The 25,053-nt window shown below is 42.3% G+C and overlaps 1 protein-coding gene across 2 annotated transcripts in view; it reads left to right on the top strand.

The window, feature by feature from the left end:
* Positions 1–11,116: 11,116 nt before the first annotated feature.
* Positions 11,117–25,053, top strand: part of LOC119652480 (sodium-independent sulfate anion transporter-like) — a 29,261-nt gene continuing 15,324 nt past the window's right edge. The window contains exon 1 of one of the 2 annotated variants that reach the window (XM_038056654.1): positions 11,117–11,253. In XM_038056654.1, the coding sequence (XP_037912582.1) occupies position 11,253 (1 nt within the window). In that variant the 5' untranslated portion in view covers positions 11,117–11,252. Of the gene's footprint in view, positions 11,254–11,327; positions 11,666–25,053 lie in introns of those variants that run through there. The other variant, XM_038056653.1, reaches the window with a different exon arrangement.

Genomic DNA, 25,053 nt, shown 5'->3' with positions numbered 1-25,053 from the left:
GAGAGACCGCAGTTTCTTCGAATGGACTCGTCTTCCTTCTTTGTTAGCGATGGACTGTCTCAATCACCGAAAGACCTAGAGCGATGATATACACTACTTTATCCGATGTTATCCTATATGTTCTCAGCGCGATTGTCCGGTATATCAGACTAACCTTCTTTTGGTTCACATCGCGTGCTCAGACAGGAGCGATGTCTAGCAGGATAGGTTTCATTGCCCCAACGATAAGAAGCTTGCCACTATATTTTGCTTGTCCAAAATTGAGCGTCATTATGACTAGAGTTGAGCCCTGTGCCTTTTGAAGCTCAGTTTGACATCGATCGTTAACCCATTCGACTTTAGGACTACCTCGTGATCAGCAACCCGTATATTGCCAGCATTTTTGCTGTGAAAACCAGTAGTCGCTGGGAGAATACAGCGGCTCGATGAGCAATTCGAAATGTAATTCCTGCAATTTGACCATTGTTTCCATCGACTTGTGGGGCGTGTATTGTTTTAGTGAAACATAGATTTTCTCCTCTACTAAATCGTTTCAATAATGCAATGTAACATTCGCAATCAATGGGTTTTCCCTTCGAAAGACAGTTGATGTATTTTCATCAACATGCATTCCGAAATACGAACGCAATAACCTCCATAATAATAATATTGTCAAGAAAAGTGGCACATCGTCCTGGAAGAACCATTGATAGTTACAGAATGCCTATTGACTATAGTATGTCGATCAATTCTATAACCGACATGGATCTTAAGATGTTCTCTCTCTTCTAGTTATTTCAGCCTGGCATCTGATACAGTGCCTGCAAATATCCTTACTTTTCCTTACCTTACGCCCAGGTGATTATTTAGAGTGCAATATCCAGTAGGTATTCCTACTATCACACAAAGGCCTTACTCGGTGGACAATCTTTCCAGCACTTGGGTTCTCATCCCCCCATGAGTACCTTGGACTGTTCCATTTCTTGTAAGTTCGTCCAGTATAGTTCCTTCATTCCTCTTCTTTCCTTAGTATCATGACGTCGACTCCTTTGCCCTCTTTGTTCCTTAATATCATGCCATCGCCTCTATGTAATTCCATAAAAAGATTCTGGTTCGAATAGCGTCGTCCCTGCTCTTTCCCTGGCCAGCTCATCCACTCCTTGCTTGCCTGCTAACCTAAATATGACTTGGAATCCAGAATATCCAGACCTTAATATGCGAGCCGAGTGTATTCAATCTATTAAAGCATAAGCCATACCAGTTTAGAGTTCACCTAGGTGGACCTTAGTAACTATGTATTTTTAGTCGCTTACGTTAGAGAATTAGACGTCAGCGTCACCAGAAATCAAATGAATTCGTTAACGTGGTGGTGCCCCCATTGGGTCATTGAGAACTTTTTGGATGATGTGTTCATAAAAACTACCTCCGTCTTTTCATCCGCCGGGCACGGTTTAACCCCTTGATTGATGCATAACTGGTATTACTTCTATAAAATTCTATAAAAGTCCTTGGGATCTGAACTACAACCTCCGCCAGACCCTCCCTCCCCCTCTTAAGTTCAACGTTCAACAATGAAATTGATAGCACGTGTGGGGGATTACAGTCCCCCCTCCTTGGAACAAAAATTTTCTGTAGAAGCCCAGAATAGAGCAATAAATGCAGTGGTAGAAACGGCAATTATAGGCGGGGTTGCTGATCTTTAGAAGAACGCAAGTAAGTTGATTGGGAATACGGTTGTGAATCCAATGTATCAAAGATTTCTGGTATATTTGTAGCTAGTTTTCAAATTTCGCTCTCCCTAGTCCAGATCAGATGTATGTAGCCAGTATTAGCTCATCGGAAAATGGGCTGCCCCAGAAATGAAAAGAGTACTCTACAAAACATAGTTCAACTATTTTACGAAGAATACTGATAACTTGAAATAGGCGATAGTTTGATAGTACTCAATGAAGAACCGCGTTACTTATGCATTTGAACAGTTCTTTATCTGGAAAACAAATATACGTTAAAGCGGTATTAAACATAATTATATCCGAGTTTACCACTTTGCGTTATCTTTCGCTTCCAAGTGCATTACACCATTTACAATTGCCTTCATATTATAAATATGGGGAAACAGATAGAGCTTACGAATCGCGGAATCAAAGCTAAATATTGCTTATCTAGGCAACTATTTTTGTAGAACAGATTCTGAGAATTGTTTCCCTAATTCGAAATTACATTATGTGCTGCACAAGCGTCGTGTTGGTATTTCATAACGTACAATATTTCCTGGGAAATTGAGCGCGATAAAACAGATAAAGTAACTTTCCACTTTTAATTTGGGTACTCACTTAATTACTGAAACGCCCAAGTTTTTGAAATAGACTGTACAAAATATTTTCAGTTCCTACTTCAAGTAGAGCTCCAATAAAAATTAATTTCATACCAAAGATGGGAGCTAACTTAATAGGAATTTCATAAACTACTATAAACTGCATTCACCAACAGCACCTCTTTTCATCTTGATGGAAGATCTTATCTTAGACCCAAACAGTTGATACAGGAATCAGGATAAGGCCACAGAGGTTAAAAAAAATATTAAATTTAGTAATAACTCTGCCAATGCACAAGCTATAGGAGGGTTTCAATGAGCATACATAAGTCCCTGGAAAACTTAATCCAGGGTCTGCAATGAACGATCTCCTCGCTAGAGGCAATAATTTAATCGACATATTTTGAACTTAGCTTCAAGCAGACTAACCATTTGGCATCATCCGCGCAGAAACGGACACCTTGTGACAAGTACCTCTGCAGCCTAGGCCAAAAACGAACTCTTCCATCCCGATTGACGCCTTTTTCACCAGGTCACCTTTGTCTTTCGCCGAAACAGAGCAACACACGCCCTGTCGATCCACATGTATGTTCTAACCAAGTCATCTGAGATCTCGGTCAATTCAGCAGAATAATCATTGAGTTCAACATCAACTCTAAAGTCAGCCGAGCTCGCAAGCTCGAGCTTTAGTATTCTTGAGTGAACATAATCCAAAAGCAATGCTCTGAAATCAGGATGCAATACCGATACAAACCCAGTTTTCCAAACTTCAACCTTTTCCGGGTAGACACACACCATTCTAACCAAAGCTGCTCATACGTTGCCGGAGACGCAGCAATGCTGTTCTCTAATCAATTCCTCACAACACAATTCTTCTCTTCCGTCAATGGCCTTAAATCCCTAGAAGTTACCATTCCCTCCACCAAATCTTTGGTCTGAATGACCAACCCAAATCCTCTTACACAAACCAACTAAATTCAACTGGCAAATCGATACCCTTATTTTAAGGGCCAATTTGAATGCCTCTGCGGCAAGCAATGGAAAAGCTGTTGGAATATGCACGTCAGTTGCACCATCTTTTCATCGACTTTAAAGCCGCCTATGATAGCATAGCCAAGGTAAAACTGTACACGGCCATGAGAGAATTCGGTATTCCGACGAAATTGATAACATTGACTAGGCTGACCCCGACCAATGTGCAAGACCAGATAGAAGCAACAGGATCACTCTCGAGACCATTAAACATCAACAACGTTCCATGACAGGGGGATGCCCTATCATGCGTCCTCTTTAACCTGGCCCTGGAGGCCTACGCTGACGATAGTGACATGGGAATAACAACCCGAGATGTACAGTCTACCTTCATCCAGATCGAGCAGGCGGCTCGAGATCTCAGGGTGCACATAAATGAAGGCAAGACGAAGTACATGATGGCAACGTCAGCACCAAAATCCAAAGAAGGAACAACATTGAATCGCACTGGTCAAACGAAAACAATAAAGAAGACTACAACTTTGAGACCGTTGAAAATTTCTCCTATCTAGGTTCGAAAATCACAACCGATAACAGCAATGATGATGAAATCCGCGCACGGTTACAACAGAGTCTATTTCAGCTTACAAAACCTGTTTTGCTCGAAACTTCTCACCATAGGGTCAAAGTTCTTACTGTACAACACAATGATCTTGTCAGTCTTCATGTATTCTTCGGAGACTTGGGTTCTTAGCAAGAAAAATTGCGAACTCTTGACCGCGTTCGAGAAAAGAATCATCCGAAGAATTGTTGGCCCCCTACATGAGAATGAACGATTCCATAGCCTATATAACGACGAAATCTATGAGCGATATTATGACCGTCTGGTTGAGGATACAATCCGGCTCAACAAGTTGTGGTGGGCGCGTCACTTAATCCGTATGGAGCCCGGAAATTTTATAAGGCCAATATCTATGGTAGAAAAAGAAGAAGAGGCCGAACGGCTGCTCATATCATGCTGTATGCAGTCCCAGCTTGGGGAAAAGCACTGCAGGTTTTAGGCAATACACATAAACTGAGTACGGTTTACAGAAGAACATCCCTAAGGGTGTGTTCTGCCTTCAGGACCGTCTCAGACGATGCAGCGTTCGTCATCTCGGGAATGATGCCGATTGACATCCTGGCAACCGAAATGATGAATATTTATTACACCAGATCCGTCTCTCCCTTATCTCAGGTGAAAAAAGCCAAAAGGGAGAGATTCGTAAGCAGATGGCAACAGCGATGGGACCAGTCAGAAAAGGGTCGTTAGACTTACAGGTTGATCCCTTCCATCGGGGAGTGGCTGGAGAGAAAGCATGGGGAGATCAATTACAATTTCACTCAGTTTCTCACCGGCCATGGAGGATACCGTCAATACCTGTACAGATTTAAATTGCATACCTCGCCTAATTGTCCAAACTGCGACGGGGTCCCAGAGGACCCAGCGCACGTATTATTCCAGTGGCCTAGGTTCGTGGAAGAAAGGAGGAACCTAGAAGACACTCTATGTAACGTGCTGTCACCGGAAAATTTTGTCCGGAGAATGGTAGCCTGTCAGGAAAACTGGGATACGATCAATTCCATGATCGCAGTAATCCAGGACAAACTGCGAAAAGCATAAGAAGCGAGGAAGGCGCAGTTACGAACCCCGCGGGTAGACGGAAGGAAACCTAGCTAAAGTAAGCTAACTCCACCCCGTGATGTAATACCTAAAGGTGATTCCAGAGCGGGGAGGGACCGGTGGTGGTTTTAGTGGGTAAAAATCCCACACCCTGACGTGCCTAGGCCAGAGTTTTTTTTAAGATTTCCACCTCCAAAAAAAAAGAGAGATAGAAGGACAGACAGATAGTAAACCGATTTTAATAAGGGGAATGGAATTTTAATATTTGATTCGAATGTCAATTAATAATAATAATCGTTGGCGCAACAATCCATGTTGGATCAGGTGTGTTAGAGCACTTCATTCAAGACCGTAACGGTGTCAATTATTCTTGTTAATTATGACGTCAGCATATTATTTATATGGCTTAGGATGCGGTAAATTCGCAGAAAATTGATAAGTTTAAACTGCTATAACTTTGACACTAATAGTCGGCTTTCCATTAGATGTGGCATGTGTATGCACGAGACAGTCCTCTATGTCGGTGCAATTTGCACTCCTAAGATGAACTTTAGAAGGGTTTTTCAGTCAATTTCTAAAAGTTGGTAATATACTATTAGTAAGTTTATTTGAGCAGATATCGGAATAGGACATATTTTGAGGCCTAGATTTCATCTAAGCGCACCATCCTGATGTTTTTCGGATTTTTGAGTTGGGTAGTTTCCGAAAATGAGTCCTGTCTCACTTTAAGTGCATACATTTTGACTCCTTACGCACACACTGTGCAATTTACGCCAGTTTCGGAAAGTACTAATCGAAACCTTTCATTTGATACCCTACACGACTATGTCCGATGAAATTTTAAACTCCACCTAAATTTATGTCACTCGCTGTATGCGTGAAATTTCACAGTTCCCATCTATCCACCAAATTTTGTAAGGATCGGTTAAGCCGTTTTGGAGAAAAATGCGTGTGACAGACAAACAGCCAGACAGTGAATCGATTTTAATAAGGTTTTGTTTTACACAAAACCTTAAAACGCATGTGGAAAGGTACGAGAGGAAAATGTAATTTGTTGAATTATAGACGTTTGCAAAAACTGACGGTGGCCTGAACATTTAAGATTGTTGAGAATTCAGAAGCTCCCAGCAGTAGCAGCATGAGCCTCTTTTGCAAAACGTACCTCATTTGGGCAGCACCATATAATCAGTTACCTTTTGAAGATATTTTCCTGTTTAACTTCCTTTAAAAATCACTCAATCGCGCTATTACAAATTCCTGTAGTGGGGCTATTACGCGCGCTATTATTATGGTAGTTGATCCATAAAGGGTCTGCTGGTTTCCGATTTGTATATTTTTGAACTGACTACGTCAACTCTTAGGATCATTATGGGGTTGCTAGTCGTGCACAATAATAAACTATGAATCTATTATACCACGATTACGGAGCATATAATAATAATAATAATAATAAGGAGGAGGAGGAAAAATAGGGTTTTTTTTTATTAAAATCCAATTTGATTTTAATTAATGAGGCCTATTTTCTTACTATTTTGAACTCATATAATCAACGTTCTAACAAATATAAATAAATTCCAGGCACGATTCGTTAGTCCCCGTTTATTATTCCTCAAAATTTCTATATAGGTTACTTACTTTTTTAAATAGAATTATTACCAAGCTAAACTCAATTTTCTGATCACAGCTGTACTCACTAAATTGTTGAAGACACAACAGATCTTTTGGTTAATTTAATCTCTTTTGAAAGGCTTAGTGGGTCACATTTGCCCATAAAACTTTCCGGAAAGCTCAACACCAGGTAGACAAGAAAATAGAACCAAATATCTATTCCAGAACAAAACATATGTCATGACACATAAAGGAAAATTCCGTGCATCGACGACAGTTAATTGTAAAGAATCGATGTTATCAAAGTGTTTACAAAATTCTCGAATTCAAAATCAATTCTTTTGTTCTAATGCCCCGAAGCGGGGTCCTACTTGAAACGACTCCTCGCTAACGTAATTACTATTTTTGTGTCCACTGTTGATTGTGAAGCATGGAGGCCGCCAAAGATATATCATTAGAATCTAGCTGCGCAAAAGCCTCCAAGAGACAATCACCGGCAATGACTTTTGGGTTCCGTCCTTTTGCATCCAGAACCAATCTGTCAGCATATACTCGAATTCGGCCAACGTCAGGCTCGGAGGAGCATAGTAGCTGTAGAGGTATATGCCGACTATTTTTGCCCTTACGAACCCACTTGTGGACTGCCTCATACATTCCTGTATGGCTTGGTCCCCGCATGCCCACATGGCCGCCCCACCTGGTGGATCGGCTACCCATACATTATTGTTAGGGTTTCTATAGGGTTCACTTATTATAGCCACTTGCACCTCTGATTCATGGGTGATCTGCGAGAGCAGATCTTGTGCGACCTTACAGTGATTGAGGTTAATTTGGACCAACTTCGTTTTCTCGCTCCACTTAGCGTCTTTTTGAACTCGGGACACTTACCGCTTCTGACAATATATCCGCTGTCCAAGCCCTCCTTTCCATCACACATCATCGTCGAAGGAGTAGTTTTAGGGCTCGCCTTCAAATCTTTCTTATCTTCCCGCGATTTGTTGTATAGAACCTTGATTGCTTTCACCATATGCTTGTTTGCTTGGTGCACGTTGTTTTTATCTTTGATGAATTCTGACAACTCAACAATTTTCGCTCCAAGCAAAATAAAGGGTGACTCTGTCAGGTTGGACTTCTGTTCCAAAGACTCCATTCTTCTTTCCGTACATTTTCTGGCGTCAACAGGATTCTTGTGGTCCAGATCCTTTTCTCCCTTGCATATGGGGGATCTCATAATCGTTGAGCTTCTTCTAAACGGATTCGGCTCTCAATACTGAGGAGCCTCCCCTAAATCTTTACGCTCGGATGCGGTTGGTGTCACTGCGGCTTTTAACGACCAACGTTGCCCCTTGGCCACATCCTTCTGTGCGTTTGCTATGGGGGGGGGGGGATGTGCTCGGTTTCAACACCTCTTTGCCTAAGGTGCTTGTAGTATTGGATGCCACGGTAGCTAAGCTGTCCACCACCGAGGCACTGCAGTCGAGAGATATCGACGACGCCTGTCTGTCTGTCTGTTTGGCCGTCATACGCATTTTTCTCGGAGAAGGCTATAGCGATTAGCACAAAATTTAGTAGAAAGATCGAAACTGTGAACGCTCACGCATACAGTGAATTACATCCTTCGTCGAATTTAAGGGAGGTCCCTATACATGCAAAAGGAAGGTTAAAAACTTTTTTCACCAATTAGTCATGTGGGGTATCAAATGAAATGTCTTGGTTAGTACTCCCCAAAGCCGGGCCAAGTTTTGACATTAGCTGGAAAGGTGGGGAGTGCGCATCCTCAGAAACTAACCAACCAAAAAATCTGAAAAAAATCAGTAGGCTGCCACTATGTGGTGCCTAGGCTCCGAAATACCCTCCATACAGATATCTGTTCAAATAAAATTAATAATAGTATATTGATATAATGTTTAGTAATTGACTGAGAACCCCCCTTAAGTTCATTCTAGAACCATACAATTTTTCAGTAATGTAGCCATAGCATGAGTATGCCAAGTTTGCTCGAAATCGCACAATTGTTAACAAAATTATAACAGCTCAAAGTTGCCGCGCAAATTTAAGACTTATATATCTTGGGCTGGCATCTAATGCGTGGTAATGATGGATTTGGCATTCTTAGTTTTGTTATGTCTTTGAAGATCGTACTGGCTTCTTTGAGGGCTCGATCTACGCGTTTGACGGAATCAGGCATCGGGCCCTTAAGAAGTTCAAAAAAGGTTCCATTTTTGAGTTTTAACGACACTGCATCGTCGTAGTCGGTTTTATCCATTATAAGGACGTTGCTGCCTTAGTCTTGCTATCGTACGACATTTGCCTGAAATTTTGGAAAGATGAGTATAGGTACATTGAGACTAAATTGAGTTGAGTTTAAGAGGGGGGGGAGTCTATATACATGGAAGAAGGAGGTGTGAAATTTTTTTCATGGAATACAAACATGTGTCAAATGAATGGTCTCAATTGGTGTTTTCCAAAGCTGGTGTGAGTTCTGTCATTCAATGACAAAAAGCGAGAGAATGGAAATTTATCATTTCTTCCACGCACCCATTCTCAAGAGCTACTCAACGAAAAAATCTCAAAAAAAGTAACTATGCGGTACCTAAGGCTCAAAATATTATCGTGCCCCCGTTAAGTTTGTCCTAGAATCATAAAATGCAATAACATAGGCTATGATATAAAGTGGGATACTACCAAGTTTGGTGGAAATTGCAATATTACTAACAGAAGTTACAGCAGGTGAAAGTTGCCGTGGTTTGTGCAAATTAACTGCAATCTAAGACTTTGGTTGTCAGTATCACAATAAAGTGAATAGTCTGACGTAATATATGCATATATATTACGACCTAGGTACAAGTGGGGCAAATGTCGAGTCAAACATTTTTATATAAGAAATACACTTGTTGATAAAGATCATCTCTGTTTGGCAAATTTCAAAGGAATAATTCTGGAAATATAATACTTCGCAGCCTCAATGGAAAAATACGATCCTGAAGGATTAGATCAAGGTTACGTAGAATTCGATAGGTCACGTTCTACATAGAGTGCAGAAATGGAGCTTAACGATTTGGAACGAACAATGGCATAACAGCAGAGCGGTAGAGAAAAATCGGATTATTGTGTACCTATTTATCACGGGCAATTTGTTTGCAAATAATCATTTCACCACCCACTGACAGAAACTTTGGAAATTATTGGGACTGTAAATCGATACCACTTTACCTTGAGTTCAAGGGAGCCCCATACATGAAAAATGGGATGTAAAATTTTTTCCACCGAATAGAGTCGTGTGGGGTAGCAAAATGAAAGATCTCGACTAGTATTTTTTTAAGAAAATATACTAATTTTCACAGTGAAAGTTCCTTTGCATGCAACTCAATCGACAAATCAGGAGAATATGATGATGCAGTATATGTCGTCTTGATCGCAAAATACTCTCCATGACGACCTCTGCTCAAATAAAATTAATAAAAGCATATTCTTTTATTTTGAAAATGTACTGGAACCCCCCTTTAAAACGAAAAAATACATTGGAAGGCTTATTTTATGTACTTTTTAGAATCCCTTTTAGTAGGAAGAATTGATTGGAATTCAATCAAATTTGAACATTGTTTTAGTCATAGTTGGAACAACTTTTGAGAATTCTTTGAAATAATTTAAGCCAAAAATATCAAAGTTACGCTGCATTAATAAACTTAAGGTCATAACTAGAGTTCTCTAACTACGGAACGATTAGCAACATCAATTTTTATCTGAAACCAAAAAGGTTTTAATTTTGTATTACCAACTTATTTTCTAAGAACATAAGTCTCAGTGCAGGTGAAAATAATAAAAAAAGTTCACTAATTTTGCAATACGAAACAGACGGCGTGATGGTTGAGGGGGTAGAGCGTCAGCTTTTCAATCTCGTTGCTATGAGTTCGAACTCGTGTTATAACGCATGAAACTGGAAACTTTGGTAGAAACCATATCATTATTAAGAAAAAATGTTTCTTTCATTAAAATTTGTTAGTTAGTTTATAGTTTGCGGTACTCAATACATAGACACTTCAAACTAGGTACAATTGGGAACGTCGTGCATTCAAATGTGCTTACATAAATCGAGCTCCCAGTTGTTCGGTATGTTCTTTTGTGGTTTTCAGAGAGAGGAGAAAGAGAAATATTTGAAATATTATGCCGGCTGCAAATGAAGATGCGTACTCTCTTTAACATATTAAAATTAACTACACTTTTCGAAAAGATATCTCCATTTTTACTTCTTTTAGGAAGGGTTCCTGTTTGAAATAATTTAATCGCTGGAAAAATACCACGTAATTACACTCGGATTCATCTTGCTTTGATATATGCTAAGGATCAATAAATGGCGAATGCTTGTTATATCACATTATCAGTCCAACTACCCCAATCTCATTTTAATTCAAAAAGTTGGGTACCTCTGTTTTAGGGTGTTGCTGAAAGTTTAAGATGCTGTTTATCACGAATAAATTTGAACAATTATAAAACTGCTTATCCGCATTTAACAATCATAAAAACTATCATCCAGTTTAAATAAGGAGGAATCTTATCAGGCGCTGCTAATTTGAATCACAGTCGGCTAAGACCATTCCAATAATCGTGTCCAAGTGCTGGCAGATTTTAAATGAATTCATTTTAGGCCGGTGACAATTTTTCTGGATATTGTGCAGAAATTCAACCGTTTAGAACATCTGTCCGTCTATTAACATCAGTAAGTGGAAAGCTTAATTGCGTACTAGCTTCTAATAGCTTGTAATGTACCTGCCTCAGAGTCTATCAGTTTATCGAACTGGTGGACGCCAATAGTTATGTTCACAATTGCTATTGTTAGGCGTGAATTGCTAGAAGTGGTATCTTTTTTTGCAGAGGAAAAAAAAAAGTGTGAAGTATCGTTACTAAAAGTGTTTCCCCGAATATGAAGAGCTTTAGAAGCTTTGGAAATAATTCCTTTAAAAAAGATATCAGTTAGGAGATACTCTCCAGTCAAAATTACGAGATGCCATCGAGCAGGGATAAAGGTGATAAAGGAGGAAACAGTGAAAAAGTTATTTGTGAAATGGATCCTTCACGAAATACGGAAGGTGTTGAGTTGCAACCCTGCGGAGTGGATAATAAGTGTTTTGGTATTGATAACTATATATTCATAAACTTATCTAAACATAGTGGTTTTCTCAGAGTAGTCTATTTATTCGACTTAATTTGTATTTCCTTTATATCTATTGAAGAATTGTATCTCATTGTTAGCACTTTCGCAATTTCATTTGAACCATTTTATCTCCGTGTATTGCGGTTGTTTAAACAACTCCGGAAATTCGTGGAATTATCTGCAGCACTTCAAATTTGTCTCCATACAAGGCCAAAATTTATATCGTGTCTCCGGTGAAAGTGTTTACATATAATCAAACTAAGTTAAATCCATGCAAATATTGACTTATCTGGTACACTGGTTCATTATATACTGTGCGTGTTAATGCGGGTGTTGCTTTAGAATGTGATTTGGGCTTCTCACGTGGATATTAATAAGCGCTGCTTGAAAGTTCTAGGTATTCATCTCATCATTATAATTAAACACTGCGGTTATAAAATACTAGGCTTGCTACCATCACTGGTCAACCTCAATGACTCCGCAGGCATCGAAGCTCCGTTGTAACTTTGACTGGTCTATTGACTAATTCAAACTTAGCAGGAGTGAGTTCAAACAATGTTTTAATCTGCACGATCCATCTGACTCTGACGCTCCTAAGCGAGTTCAGATTGGACACAATCGTCAGATACTCCATTTCCCCAGAATAATTCGGCATCACTCAAAGTAATCTAGTTTCTCTATGAAGATCTTTAATTGCGGATGTCTTCATCACTTCATCATAAATTTTTCAAAAGGAAACATGGAACTGATAGCTCCTAGAAGGCTGAAAATAAGGTCGAATCGTTCAACAGAGAAGTCTATAAAATTGAATCTATTTGCATTCGTACTATCCGTGATTGTTCAGAAGCTATTGTGGAGCTAATGGAATTTGCAGATATGAGCGTAAATAGTTGCAATTCTTTCGATTTTTTAAATAGGATACAGAAAAAGATAACATTGTCTGTCTAATTTGAAACATCACGAGCATGCAACTCTTGGTGAGGTATCCGTGATTCTGGATGAACTCGCCAGTTAGGACATTTGTTACTCAACTTTGAACCTGTCTGCCGCTTTTTAAATTCATCCATTCTCTAAATGTGACTGAATCATCATTACCGACCCGCATCATCTTGATCCAAGAATTTTTATTCTTCAATGGCGCTACAGTCTGATGTCGGCCTTTGACCTCCCAAAGTCTTCGTCTCCATTCTCCTCGGTCCAGTGACCGTATCCTTCAATTCTGAAAACCGAGAAGCGTTTTGTCCGCTAACCCATCCCATCTGTTTCAGGGTTTTACTGGTGGTCGTTTTCCTTCAACCTTGACTTTCAGTAGGCGACTGTGACTCCTGCTGATCTCCATATGCTCTACCTGGCCTCCCAGTTGCATCTTTTTGAATTTTAATACCCATCTGCTTTTGGTTCGTCGTATACTAACTCTCCAACCTGGTTTCGTTGATGCTTTTTATGAGAATTGTACCTCAACACATAAAACAATCAACATACTCGAGGATGATATAGTTTAGATACGCGTTTTGCCTGATTGGCGTCCTTCTTCTGGTTTTGTCGTGATTTTGGTATATCATCATTCATATCATATGCCTAGGCCAATTTTTGGGGTGCTTTATAAGGTAGCATTTTATTTAGATCCACTCATATTTTTCGGATTATGAATTCCAGTGATGGTAAATAATATTTTCTGCGCCAAAGCAGCTTGTTAGCTGGTTATCTATCATTATTTGACTGACTCATTGCCATCTAAAAAGTCTAATCAGTTTCGCTGGAACTTCAAAATTGGAAAAAAATTTGTACTCTACCGAGCGCTCGACACTGTTTGAAGTTAACAAAAATTTGATGGACATAAACGTTGTATTCGCAGTCACTTGTCCAGTATCTGCTTTACTGAGAATACTTATCAACCGTTGACTTTCCACGTTGAAATTCTCCTAGTATTCGTCAACAATATCTTTTAAGAAGGATTCGAACCTCCTTTCATAAGTAACGCCCTATCAGTTGGGGCTTAACAACCCAACACTTTCCAAAGATGGCCCACGAGTGGGTCGCCCTAAGGGCACTTGTTGCATAACCGTATAAGAGGAGTGCGAGCGTCTCGGGAAGTCGTGCGAACGATGACGCGTAGAAGTGGTTGACGCGGTATACCCCATAAAGGCAATCATATATGTTTCAGTAATTTCATTTTATATTTTAATAACCAAAAGGAAATGGAAATACTAAACAAAAGACTAAAAAAAGAAAAATAATAAACTAAACAACCTAGGAAAATAATTAGGAAAATATCTCCGTAATCGGTTCCAAGCCCGGTTGTAAAAGGAGGAGGGATGGGTAGCTTAAGTCTGAATGACTATAAGTCACCGCGAGTCTCAGCGGGTCGGCGAGGCAAATGCAGGAATTTTGTGGAATTGCAGGTCACTCAGTGAGCAAACTATTACCACACCTGGTAATTAGGTATTATCAAATTCCGGTTGGGATAACCAGCATGAGAGCATCAGGCTCCCGTAACGCCCCCCCCCCCCCCCCCCACGAATACCAGGACCATGTTTCGCCACAATCTGTAGCGACTCCTTCGAGAGGTTCGCGTCGGTAACGGACGATTTGGACACAGTAGATATGGCTAGGTGCTGAGGTGCTTTATTGAAACGAATACTCAATACACAAACAGGCAGCTTGCCATACACTAGATTTCTATCCGTTACGCCTGAACGGTCCGTCATCGAAAAACCTAGGCATATTCCAAAATCCCAGAATCCAATCATAAACGCTGCCAAAAGCAGTTTGTCCGTAAATTCTGTTGAAGTTTCCGTTTTTTTCTGCATTCTATTTCTCTGGACATTGCCAAATCTGTTGGGGCAGCAACACACGTGTCAGATTGCTCCGTGGGAGAATGTAAGTTTGATGAGGCTTCCAAAATCCGCCCCCGGTCACAACTTGATTGTTGACAGTCGCGGCTGGATTCGAAGTTTTTCACTTCATCCTATTTGCAGAGTCAACATTCATGTTTTGGACACTCTCAGTGTAGTAGTGAACTCTTATAAGTTAACTCACCACGTTAAGGTGCTTTCCGAAGAGAGGACATGTTTCTAGTTACTAAGTCTAAATAATCATTTAAAGGTTAAAAAATGATATATTACTTTCGTTTCTACTTTTTCGTTTCATGTACCTCATCAGCTTTGCCATTGGGCTTCATTTTCCTTTTTGACACTCATACTTGTCCCCTGTTCCTACGTCGATATCAACGGACAGAAGGAGAAATGGTTTCAGATAGAAGGGGAAAAAAGGAGCATTGGAAACTTTCGAAAGAAGTGTACTAGGAAATTAGAGTAAGATGGCACTGGGAACTTTTCAATTACTGCTGCTGTTATCGGTTGTGATTTTCGACCCTAAATAGTTGAAATTATCAACGGTCACAAAGTTCAAGTCTCCTATCTTTATTCCTCCATTTTGACCACTGCGGTTTGATGGTGTTGATTGTTTTGTTTTTGGTACTGACGTTGCCATCATATATTTTGTCTTGCCTTCATTGATGCGTAGCCCAAGATCTCGCGCTAAATGCCGCCTGTTCGATTTGGATGAATGCAGCTTGAACGCCTCGGGTCGTTCTTCCCATGATGTCGACATTGTCAGCATAGGCCAGTAGTTGGGTGGACTAAAAGAGGATCGCACCCCTCGCATTTACCTCAGCATCACGGATCACTTTCTCCAGGGCAGGTTAAAGAGGACCCACGACAGAGCATCCACTTATATTAGACCGTTGGTAATGTCGAATGGTCTTGAAAGTGATCCTGCTGCTTTTATCTGGCCTCACACATTGGTCAGGGTCAGCCTAGTCAGTTTTATCAATTTCGTTAGGATACCGAATTCTCTCTTGGCCCTGTACGGTTTTACCCTAGCTATGCTATCATAGGCGGCTTTTAAGTCGATGAAAAGATGGTGCAACTGATGTCCATATTCCAACAGTTTTTCCATCGCTTGCCGCACAGAGAAAATCTGATCTGTTGCTGATTTGAATGGAGTGAAGCCTCTTTGGTATGGGCCAATGATGTTCTGGGCATTTGGAGCTATCCGGCCTAGGAAGATAGCGGAGAATATCTTATAGATGGTTCTCAGTAACGTGAAACCTCTATAATTGCTGCACTGATACCCCCCTTTTTATGTATGAGACAGATGATGCCTCATTGCCAATCGTCAGGCATTGATTCGCTGTCCCACATCTTGACCACAAGTTGATAAACTGCTTGGTGTAATTGTTCGCCTTCAGATTTAACCAATTCAGCTGTAATTCCATCGGCTCCTGGCAACTTATAATTTTTAAGTCGATGGGTTGCACGGACTGTTTCTTCTACGCTTGGTGGTATCAGTATTTGTTCGTCGTCTTCAGTTGGCGGGACCACCAACACGCTGATGTTCTGCTTGTTCAGTAGTTCATCAAAATACTCAACCCACCGCTCCAATATGCCCATTTTGTCGGAAATCAGATTTCCCTTTTTGTTTCGGCAGGATCAGCATCGAGGTGTGCAACGTTTCATCCTGCCCACATGTTGGTGACACACGAGTTCACAGACTTCTTGGTTCTCCCATTCTTCCTTTTTCCGTCTGTGAAGTCGCTTCTCCACTCGACGGAGTACGTGACAAGTCCGCGTCCTTTGAGAATGCAATATTACTCGGTATGCGGCATTCTTCCGTTCGGTTCCTAGTTTACATTCATCGTCAAACCAGCCGTTCCGACTCTTTTTGCGACTGGGTCCAAGCATGTTTCTGGCCGTATTTATGATAACGTTCTTCAGTTGATTGTGAAGATCATTTGTTGATGCTTCATCTCCAGGACCTCTGTTGACTGCGGTTATTGTGGCATCCATTTCCCCCTTTTAGGTGTTGCGGAGGGCTGTGTTGTGGATGGCTTCAGTGTTAACTCTCACGTGATTATCAGAGGGGATTCTGTGTGGTGTTGTTATTCGAGTTTGGAACACCATGCCAACGAGTTAGTGATCCGAGTCTATATTGTATAAATTGATTTGATATCATATCTGGGACAGGCTTGGAGGGTTCGTTCTACTGCCTCGTAGAAGGTATCCTTCTCCGACTCGGCAGTTTCCTCTGTAGGGGCGTGAACGTTAATGAGGCTTAAATTTCTAAATTTGCCTCGCAAGTCCAGAGCGCATGGCCATTCGCTTATGTTTTCAAAGCCAATAACAGCAGGTTTCATTTTTTGGTTGACTAAGAAACCTACTTCGAGCACATGGTTTACTGGATGGCCGTTATAATATATGGTGTAGCGACTCTTCCCCAGGAAACCGGTCCCTGTCCAACACATCTCTTGCAACGCTGTTACATCAGCCCTATAGTGGGGCAAGGTATCGGCTAGCTGCTTGGTAGCTCCATCTCTGTACAGGGAGCGCACGCTCCATAAGGAAATGCGCAAATGGTTATTCCGTTTTCGTTGCCAGGTTGATCGTTTTGGGATCAATCCAGTCCGAGGCTCCTGTTGTATTTTCGTAACTTCGGTTTTCCGTCTAGGGTTGTCAGTCTTACGCAACCCCCAATTTGGAGGACCACTTGGTACAATTTGTCCCATTTTTAGGCGTGAGAGACTCGACTTCACCCTTCTCCGTTTGCAGCTTTTCGTTAAGAAATAGCTCCCAGCGGTCACCACGTGGAGGTGGAGATAGGGTTTGGTAGTAGAGCTGTTGGTAGCGTTTTCCGGCTTTTATGCTCCATCGTGGATACCAATCCACGTTTCGCCCTGGGACCTATACTACCCTTTGATCACCAAGGGGCAGAATAGCCTTGGAATATATATTAAGTGCATGGAGATGGGCAAGACAAGCGGGCAAAAAAGATCATTTTCACCCTAAATCTGCCTGACATCATTCGTACTTAAAACCGTTAGCCATTAGATTAGCCTAGACCGGATACCGGTTGTTGCGTCGTTGATGATGATGATTAGATTACATGGCATGGAGATGAAACGAGTAACAGAGGTTCAATATTTGGGAATCACACTAAGCCAAAAATTACTCTTCTTCTTTTTCTTCAGCCTTTGTCCCGTTCACAAGCGGGGTCGGCTCGTCGTGATCGGCTTCGCCATTTGGCTCTATCGAATGCCTGATCTGGGTGCAATCTCGAGGCTTTCAAATCCCCATCCAGCGTATCAAGCCACCGTTGCTTAGGTCTGCCTTTTGGTCGTTTACCATCGACTTCGATGTTCAGACCAATCTTGGCAAGTGAATTCTCGTTTGCACGAATTGCGTGACCATACCATCGAAGACGCCTCTCTCGCAACTATTCCACGATCGGTGCAACCCCATAACGATTGCGGATATCCTCATTTCGGATGTGATCTAAGCGTGTGACGCCACTAGTCCAACGTAGCATCTTCGTCTCCATTACCGCGAGACGCCGTTCATTGTCTTTTATGGTCGGCCAACACTCAGAACCATAGAGAGCGACTGGACGGACAACATTGCGGTAAATTTTAGATTTGAGACGTTCGTTGATACGTCGATCACAAAGGACACCCGTTGTGGAACGCCATTTCATCCAGGTTGCGTTAATGCGTGAAGCAATTTCATAACGCAGCTCTCCATTGGCTGATAGCGTTGACCCGAGGTATTTAAATCGCTCAGATCTGGGCAGATCACTGCCGCTGACAGTGATTGTGCCTGTTTCATGGGGATCGGTCGTCAAAAATTCAGTTTTGTTTAAATTCAATCTGAGACCGTGTTGCATGAGGCGATCATTCCATTTTTGAACAAGTTGCTCGAGATCATTTTTGCTATCAGATGCTAGGAAAACATCATCTGCATAAAGCAGTGTATAGGGCGCTGGACGTTGGATATCCCGTGTGACGGTGTCCATAACAAGGACAAAGAGGAGTGGTGAGAGGGCACTTCCTTGATGAACTCCAACAGAGACACGAAGCGGTTTTGATACACCCGCCATACTTCGAACTTTACTTTTCGGATCGTGGTAGAGCAATTGAACCCAGCGCACGAGTTCTTCTGGCACGAAGTGTTATCGTAAAGCATACCAGATGAGTTCGTGTGGTACACGGTCAAACGCTTTCTCTAGATCCAGAAAGGCAATGTAAAGAGGGCGATGCTTCTCACGGTGTTTCTCCATGAGTAACCGCGCAGCGTGTATTGCGTCAGTAGTTCCGCAGTTCTTGACAAATCCGGCTTGATTCACGGTTATTTCAACGATTTCGCGAATACGGTTGTCAAGAATGCATTCAAAAATCTTCATGGTATGGGAAAGTAACCGGATCGGACGGTAATTTGAACATTCTGCTGGGCTACCTTTCTTTTTCCATATTGGAACAGTGGTACTTTCTTGCCAGTCAGATGGTGTTCTTCCTTCCTGAATAACCCGGTTAAAGAATTCACTCAGCCACGGTGTTGGGTCCCAGCTCTTTGCTTTCCAGAGCTCTGATGGGATGTCGTCAGGTCCTGTAGCTTTCCCCGATTTCATTTGTTTTATTGCCTCCTCGACTTCAGTTGCGCTGACTGGTGGAACTGCTCCAAATGTCGGCAATGATTGTGGAAGTGGAGGATGAGCAAATTCTTCAGTTGAAATCTGCTCGAAGTATTCTCGCCATCTATCCGTCGCGGCTCGACGATCAGTAAGCAAAGTACCGTTCTTGTCATTAACACAACAGAATTGTTCGATATCCTGTGTGCGTTCATCACGGCTTTTAGCAAGTCGGTACAGATCTCTCTCGCCATCCCGAGTGTCCAGTTTATCGTAAAGATTTTTGAAATGGTTCGCTCGGGTGACAGCGACCGCTTTCTTTGCTTCCCGGTTGGCATTCTTATAAATTTGCCAATTAGCAGGCGTTTTATCGTCGAGAAATTTGTGGTAGAGGCGTTTCTTCTCACGGACCTTCATTTCAACATCATCATTCCAAAGCCAAGTATCTCGGTTGATGTACCACTTACCCGGCTTGGTGACCCCGAGGGTTGCAGAGGCCGCTTTGTGGATCGTGTCTTTCATTTGGTTCCATGATTCTTCCACATTCGTAATGGTTGGCAATAGTATGAGTGAGACCGTTTCTTCGTTCTTCTCACCAAATCGCCACCATTTAATGCGCGGCGGGCCAGTGCATTCCTCACGCCGTTTTATCGGTGGCTTAATTCGCAGGACAGCAATCAACGGCCGATGTTGAGGTGCGATGGTCTCATAGGGAACGACTTTGCAATCAGTGACAGTGGCAAAATGTTGACGTCTTATGAGAATATAGTCGATTTGCGTTTTATTGTTCCCACTATAAAATGTGGGAAGATGAGACAATCGTTTGATGAAACATGTATTCATAAGTACAAGGTCATGGGTGTCCGCAAAATCGATTATACGCTCGCCACCTTCGTTGCGCGCTCCGAACCCCCTTCCCCCATGGCACCTGTTACCGTCTGCCTTTTCACCCACATGACCATTAAGGTCGCCGGCAATGATTATGTAATCGTCAGCAGGCACGTGACAAGTCTTTTCATCGAGAAGTTGCCAGAAGGCATCTTTCTCGGCATCAGGTCGGCCTGTCTGTGGTGCATACGCGGTGAAGAAGTGAATAGTGCGATCAGCTGATATAATGGTGAGCTTCATCAGCCGATCATCAAATCGTTCGACTTCTTTAATGGCATCACGGAAACCCTCTGAGATGGCAATGCCAACACCATATTGAGTGTGTGGGTTACCGAAATAGAGAAGTTTGTAGCCATTTTTACCGCGTTCGCGTTCAATGTCGCAGCTTTTGGAACCAGACCATCGGGTTTCTTGCAGAGCGCAGATGTCAATGCACCTTTTCCGAAGGGCTCTTGCGAGTTCCTCGGTCTTTCCAGTTAGGGTACCAACATTTAGCGTGCAGACACATATTTGTTTTGTTCGTTGTGTGCGGACTAACTTGCTTACGTCCTGACGCCGTCCATGCATCAAGAACCCTTGCCCATTTCTCGACAGGATCGGGGCCCGTCCTGCCGCGTCGACTGAGGTGGACGCCCTAGCATTTACTCTGGAAGACATATGTTGCAAGCATACATCGAGAAGCCACAACGGGTGATTTGAAGGTCCATAGCAGGGAAAAAATGGGGATGCACCCCGAACATGCCGCACTAGATATACACTACAATAGTAACGCAAATGATTACCTATATGGCGTTAAGCTGGGCAGAAACCACTGAAATCAGCACAACTGCCAGGGAGTTATACAAACTTCAAAGCCTGGCTTGCATGTGAATTAGTAAGGCAATAAGGACCTGTCCAACGGCATCGCTAGAAGTCCTCCTAGCAGTGACTCCTCTCCATCTGCACATGCAGATACTGGCAAGGAGGGCTACCCAAATATAAGAAAAATTGATATTCTTTCTAAGCGGCATCTCGAATTACTGATACCAAGAGATAAAATGACAACCAGGTTTCACATCGATAAGAACAAGAAGAGTGGTCAAAGGGTAGTATAGGTCCCAGGGCGAAACGTGGATTGGTACCCACGATGGAGCATAAAACCTGGGAAATGCCTGCTGAACCAACACCAACAGCTCTACTACCAAACCCTATCTCCACCTCCACGTGGTGACCGCTGGGAGCTCTTTCTTAACGAAAAGCTGCAGACGGAGAAGGATGAAGGCGAGTCTCCCGCGCCTAAAAACGGGACAAATTGTACCAGCTGGTCCTCCAGGTTGGGGGTTGGGTAGCGCTGACAACCCTACACGGAAAACAACTTGTTACGAAGCCACAACAGGAGCCTCGGACAGGACGGATTTTAAAACGACGGACCCCGCAACGAACACGGAATAACGAATTGCGCATTTTCTCATGGAACGTGCGCTCCCTGTACAGAGATCAAGCTGATGAGCAGCTAGCCGATACCCTGTCCCAATATAGGGCTGATATAACAGCGTTGCAAGAGATGCGATGGACAGGGACCGGTTTCCTGGAGAAGAGCCACTACACCATATATTATAGAGATCATCCAGTAAACCATGTGCTCGGAGTAGGTTTCTTAGTCAGCCAAGAAATGAAACCTGCTGTTATCGGCTTTGAAAACATAAGCGAACGGCTATGCACTCTGCGATTGCGAGGCAAGTTTAGAAATATAAGCCTCATAAACGTTCACGCCCCTACAGAGGAGACTGCAGAGTCGGAGAAGGATACCTTCTACGAGGCAGTAGAACGAACCCTCCAAGCCTGTCCCAGATATGATATCAAAATCATACTTGGGGATTTTAACAGCCAAGTAGGGAAGGAGCCAGTATTCAGGCGATACGTTGGCTCCCATAGCTTACCCGAAAAAACAAATGATAACGGACTGCGGACTATTCAATTAGCAGGGTCACACGAAATGGTTGTTGGAAGTACCTGGTTTGCGTGGAAAGCGGTCCACAAACATACGTGGACCTCTCCAGACGGGACCACTTTCAACCAAATTGACCACGTGTTGATCGAACGCCGCCACCTCTCAGCCTTGATGAATGTCAGAACATATAGGGGGGCCAATATAGGCTCGGATCACTATCTCGTTGGCATGGTGCTCCGAGCTCGAATAACAATACCACCTAGAATCCCCTCTGACAATCAGGTGAGAGTGAACACTGAAGCCATCCACAATACAACCCTCCGCGACACCTATAAGAGGGAAATGGATGCCGCAATAACCGCCGTCAACAGAGGACCTAGAGATGAAGCATCAACAAATGATCTCCACAATCACCTGAAGAACGTTATCATGCATACGGCCACAAACATACTTGGCCCCAGCCGCAAAAGGAGTCGGAACGGCTGGTTTGACGATGAATGTAAGCTAGCAACGGAATGGAAGAATGCTGCATACCGAGTAATGTTGCATTCTCAAAGAACGCGGGCACGCGCAGAGACTTATCACGAACTCCGTCGAGTGGAGAAGCGACTTCATCATCATCATCATCAACGGCGCAACAACCGGTATCCGGTCTACGCCTGCCTTAATAAGGAACTCCAGACATCCCGGTTTTGCGCCGAGGTCCACCAATTCGATATCCCTAAAAGCTGTCTGGCATCCTAACCCACTCCATCGCTCCATCTTAGGCAGGGTCTGCCTCGTCTTCTTTTTCTACCATACATATTGCCCTTATAGACTTTCCGGGCGGGATCATCCTCATCCATACGGATTAAGTGACCCGCCCACCGTAACCTATTGAGCCGGATTTTATCCAGAACCGGACGGTCATGGTATCGCTCATAGATTTCGTCATTGTGTAGGCTACGGAATCGTCCATCCTCATGTAGGGGGCCAAAAATTCTTCGGAGGATTCTTCTCTCGAACGCGGCCAAGAGTTCGCAATTTTTCTTGCTAAGAACCCAAGTTTCCGAGGAATACATGAGGACTGGCAAGATCATAGTCTTGTACAGTAAGAGCTTTGACCCTATGGTGAAACGTTTCGAGCGGAACAGTCTTTGTAAGCTAAAATAGGCTCTGTTGGCTGACAACAACCGTGCGCGGATTTCATCATCGTAGTTGTTATCGGTTGTGATTTTCGACCCTAGATAGGAGAAATTGTCAACGGTCTCGCTTTCAGCTTGATATCGTAGCTAATTTTCGGAATATGTGTTAATTTATGCACCCATCTCCAAGAAAAGGTGTTTTTCTGCTGGCACGCTGGAGGGCGCTGTGTTCATCTGAAGAAAAAAAACTAAACGGCGTTTTAATGTAGATAATATTCCACGGTCCGCAAACTAGGATAATTAGAAAATATTAAAAGGTAAATTTTTGGTGGGCCTTTAAACTTAATTTTTTGGATTTTGGTGTTTTTTTACGGCTTTTTTTATGAATAAAAAAAAAACTACCCATCCGATTGCAATTATCCTAGTTTGCGGACCGTAGAAATATGTACTAAAGAAGCTGTGAAAATTTCAAAGAATTTGGTTGGATAGATTTTGAGCTATGGTGGCAGCCGATTTTCAAGATGCAGTTTCGAGGAAAAAACGCATTTGAAAATTTAAATGTGATTATCAATAGAAAAATTTTAGCTCACCATTAATCTGCTATACCTGGTCCATAGAAAGGCCGATTGTTGGTCTCTGGTTTCAATTCTGGCTCTTTTAGCGAGGTCAGTCGATCGTCGTTCGGACCGTCAAATCCGCGCTTCATTACGGCAGTCGCCATAAACCTGACATATGTCACCAACTTGACATCCCATTGTCACTAGGATTTTGAGAATGCCATTGAATCCTTCATTGAAAATAATTACAGCCAGAAAAGTGGCTATTTCTACGACCTTGGCCCCAGAATGAAGGTGTTTAGGAGCGAAAGTCGAGATCAATGCATTTAACGACTCATTGTTATTATGGGTCTCTGCTCCTAAACATGTTCAAGAGATCATCTCGTGACAAATCTTCGTAGATTGGTTTGATGACTGTTTGAACTTCTTCAGTCAAAGGTGCCTTCTCGTGGTGGAAACTATCCAGTTCTCCTTTAGCTTCCGCTTTGCGCCATTTGCACCAACTGTCCTCGCCTGCTGGGCAATTTTGATACTGAGCATTTTCGTCTGTAGAACATTTATGGAAGAAAGTTGCCCAAATTTCTTGCTTCATTCCTTCTATCGAATTTGCGTGTCGACGAATAGCCAGCCCAAAAAATTCAGTGAGGTCCTTATCAGTAAGTTTTCCAGCCCCTTTTCCACCAATGCCTTTGTGATTCTTCTTTGCATTTCTAAGCCGCGTTTCCATTCTTTTCTCGACATGTCCTACGCATTCCTTTTTTACTACTATGTATATTTTATTATTTGCAGAAATTTGCAGAAATACCGGAGAAAACTCCAGCAAAATCCAATATACAATATACAAAACTTGTCGCAATTGGAACATCCATGTTCATGCTTGCTAAAAGTTTCTTTGCTGATGTTGATGCGAAGTCCTTTTTCTTCTCTGATAAGTATCGATTCCCATAAAATACTCGTTTTTTAGTGCGAGGGTGACGTTGAATGTTAAAGCGATCTCCCTTCGTACGATCCATTTAAGAAAATCACTGAACACACAAACAGCACAATACTTACAACAAAATATAACTAAGTATAACTTGAACGCCTTTCAGTGCTCACTCTAGACTAGATTATCCTTTTTATTCCAAACAGCAAATAAGTTTAGACAATTGATTGGTTTTTCATCTCAGGTAAAGGCTCAGGTAAAAAACTAACAGGCAAAAAAAAGATTCAATGCTCTTTCTCAACGAGTACTCTAGCCGCGGCAGCAAACTCCTTACCTGTTTAACCCTGTAATTTCTGAAGGACTCGGAATATCGGAAAATCCCTTTGCCCACATATTCTCCACTATATATAGATACAATTCATGCAAAAAAAAAAATCGATTTCTCCAACCCGACACACGGGATGACCCCCTTAAACGACA

This window comes from Hermetia illucens, chromosome 3 (genome assembly GCF_905115235.1).
Source record: "Hermetia illucens chromosome 3, iHerIll2.2.curated.20191125, whole genome shotgun sequence".
NCBI lineage: Eukaryota > Metazoa > Arthropoda > Insecta > Diptera > Stratiomyidae > Hermetia > Hermetia illucens.
Note: the sequence above shows the minus strand (reverse complement) of the source record. Positions and strands in the feature narration are given on the sequence as shown.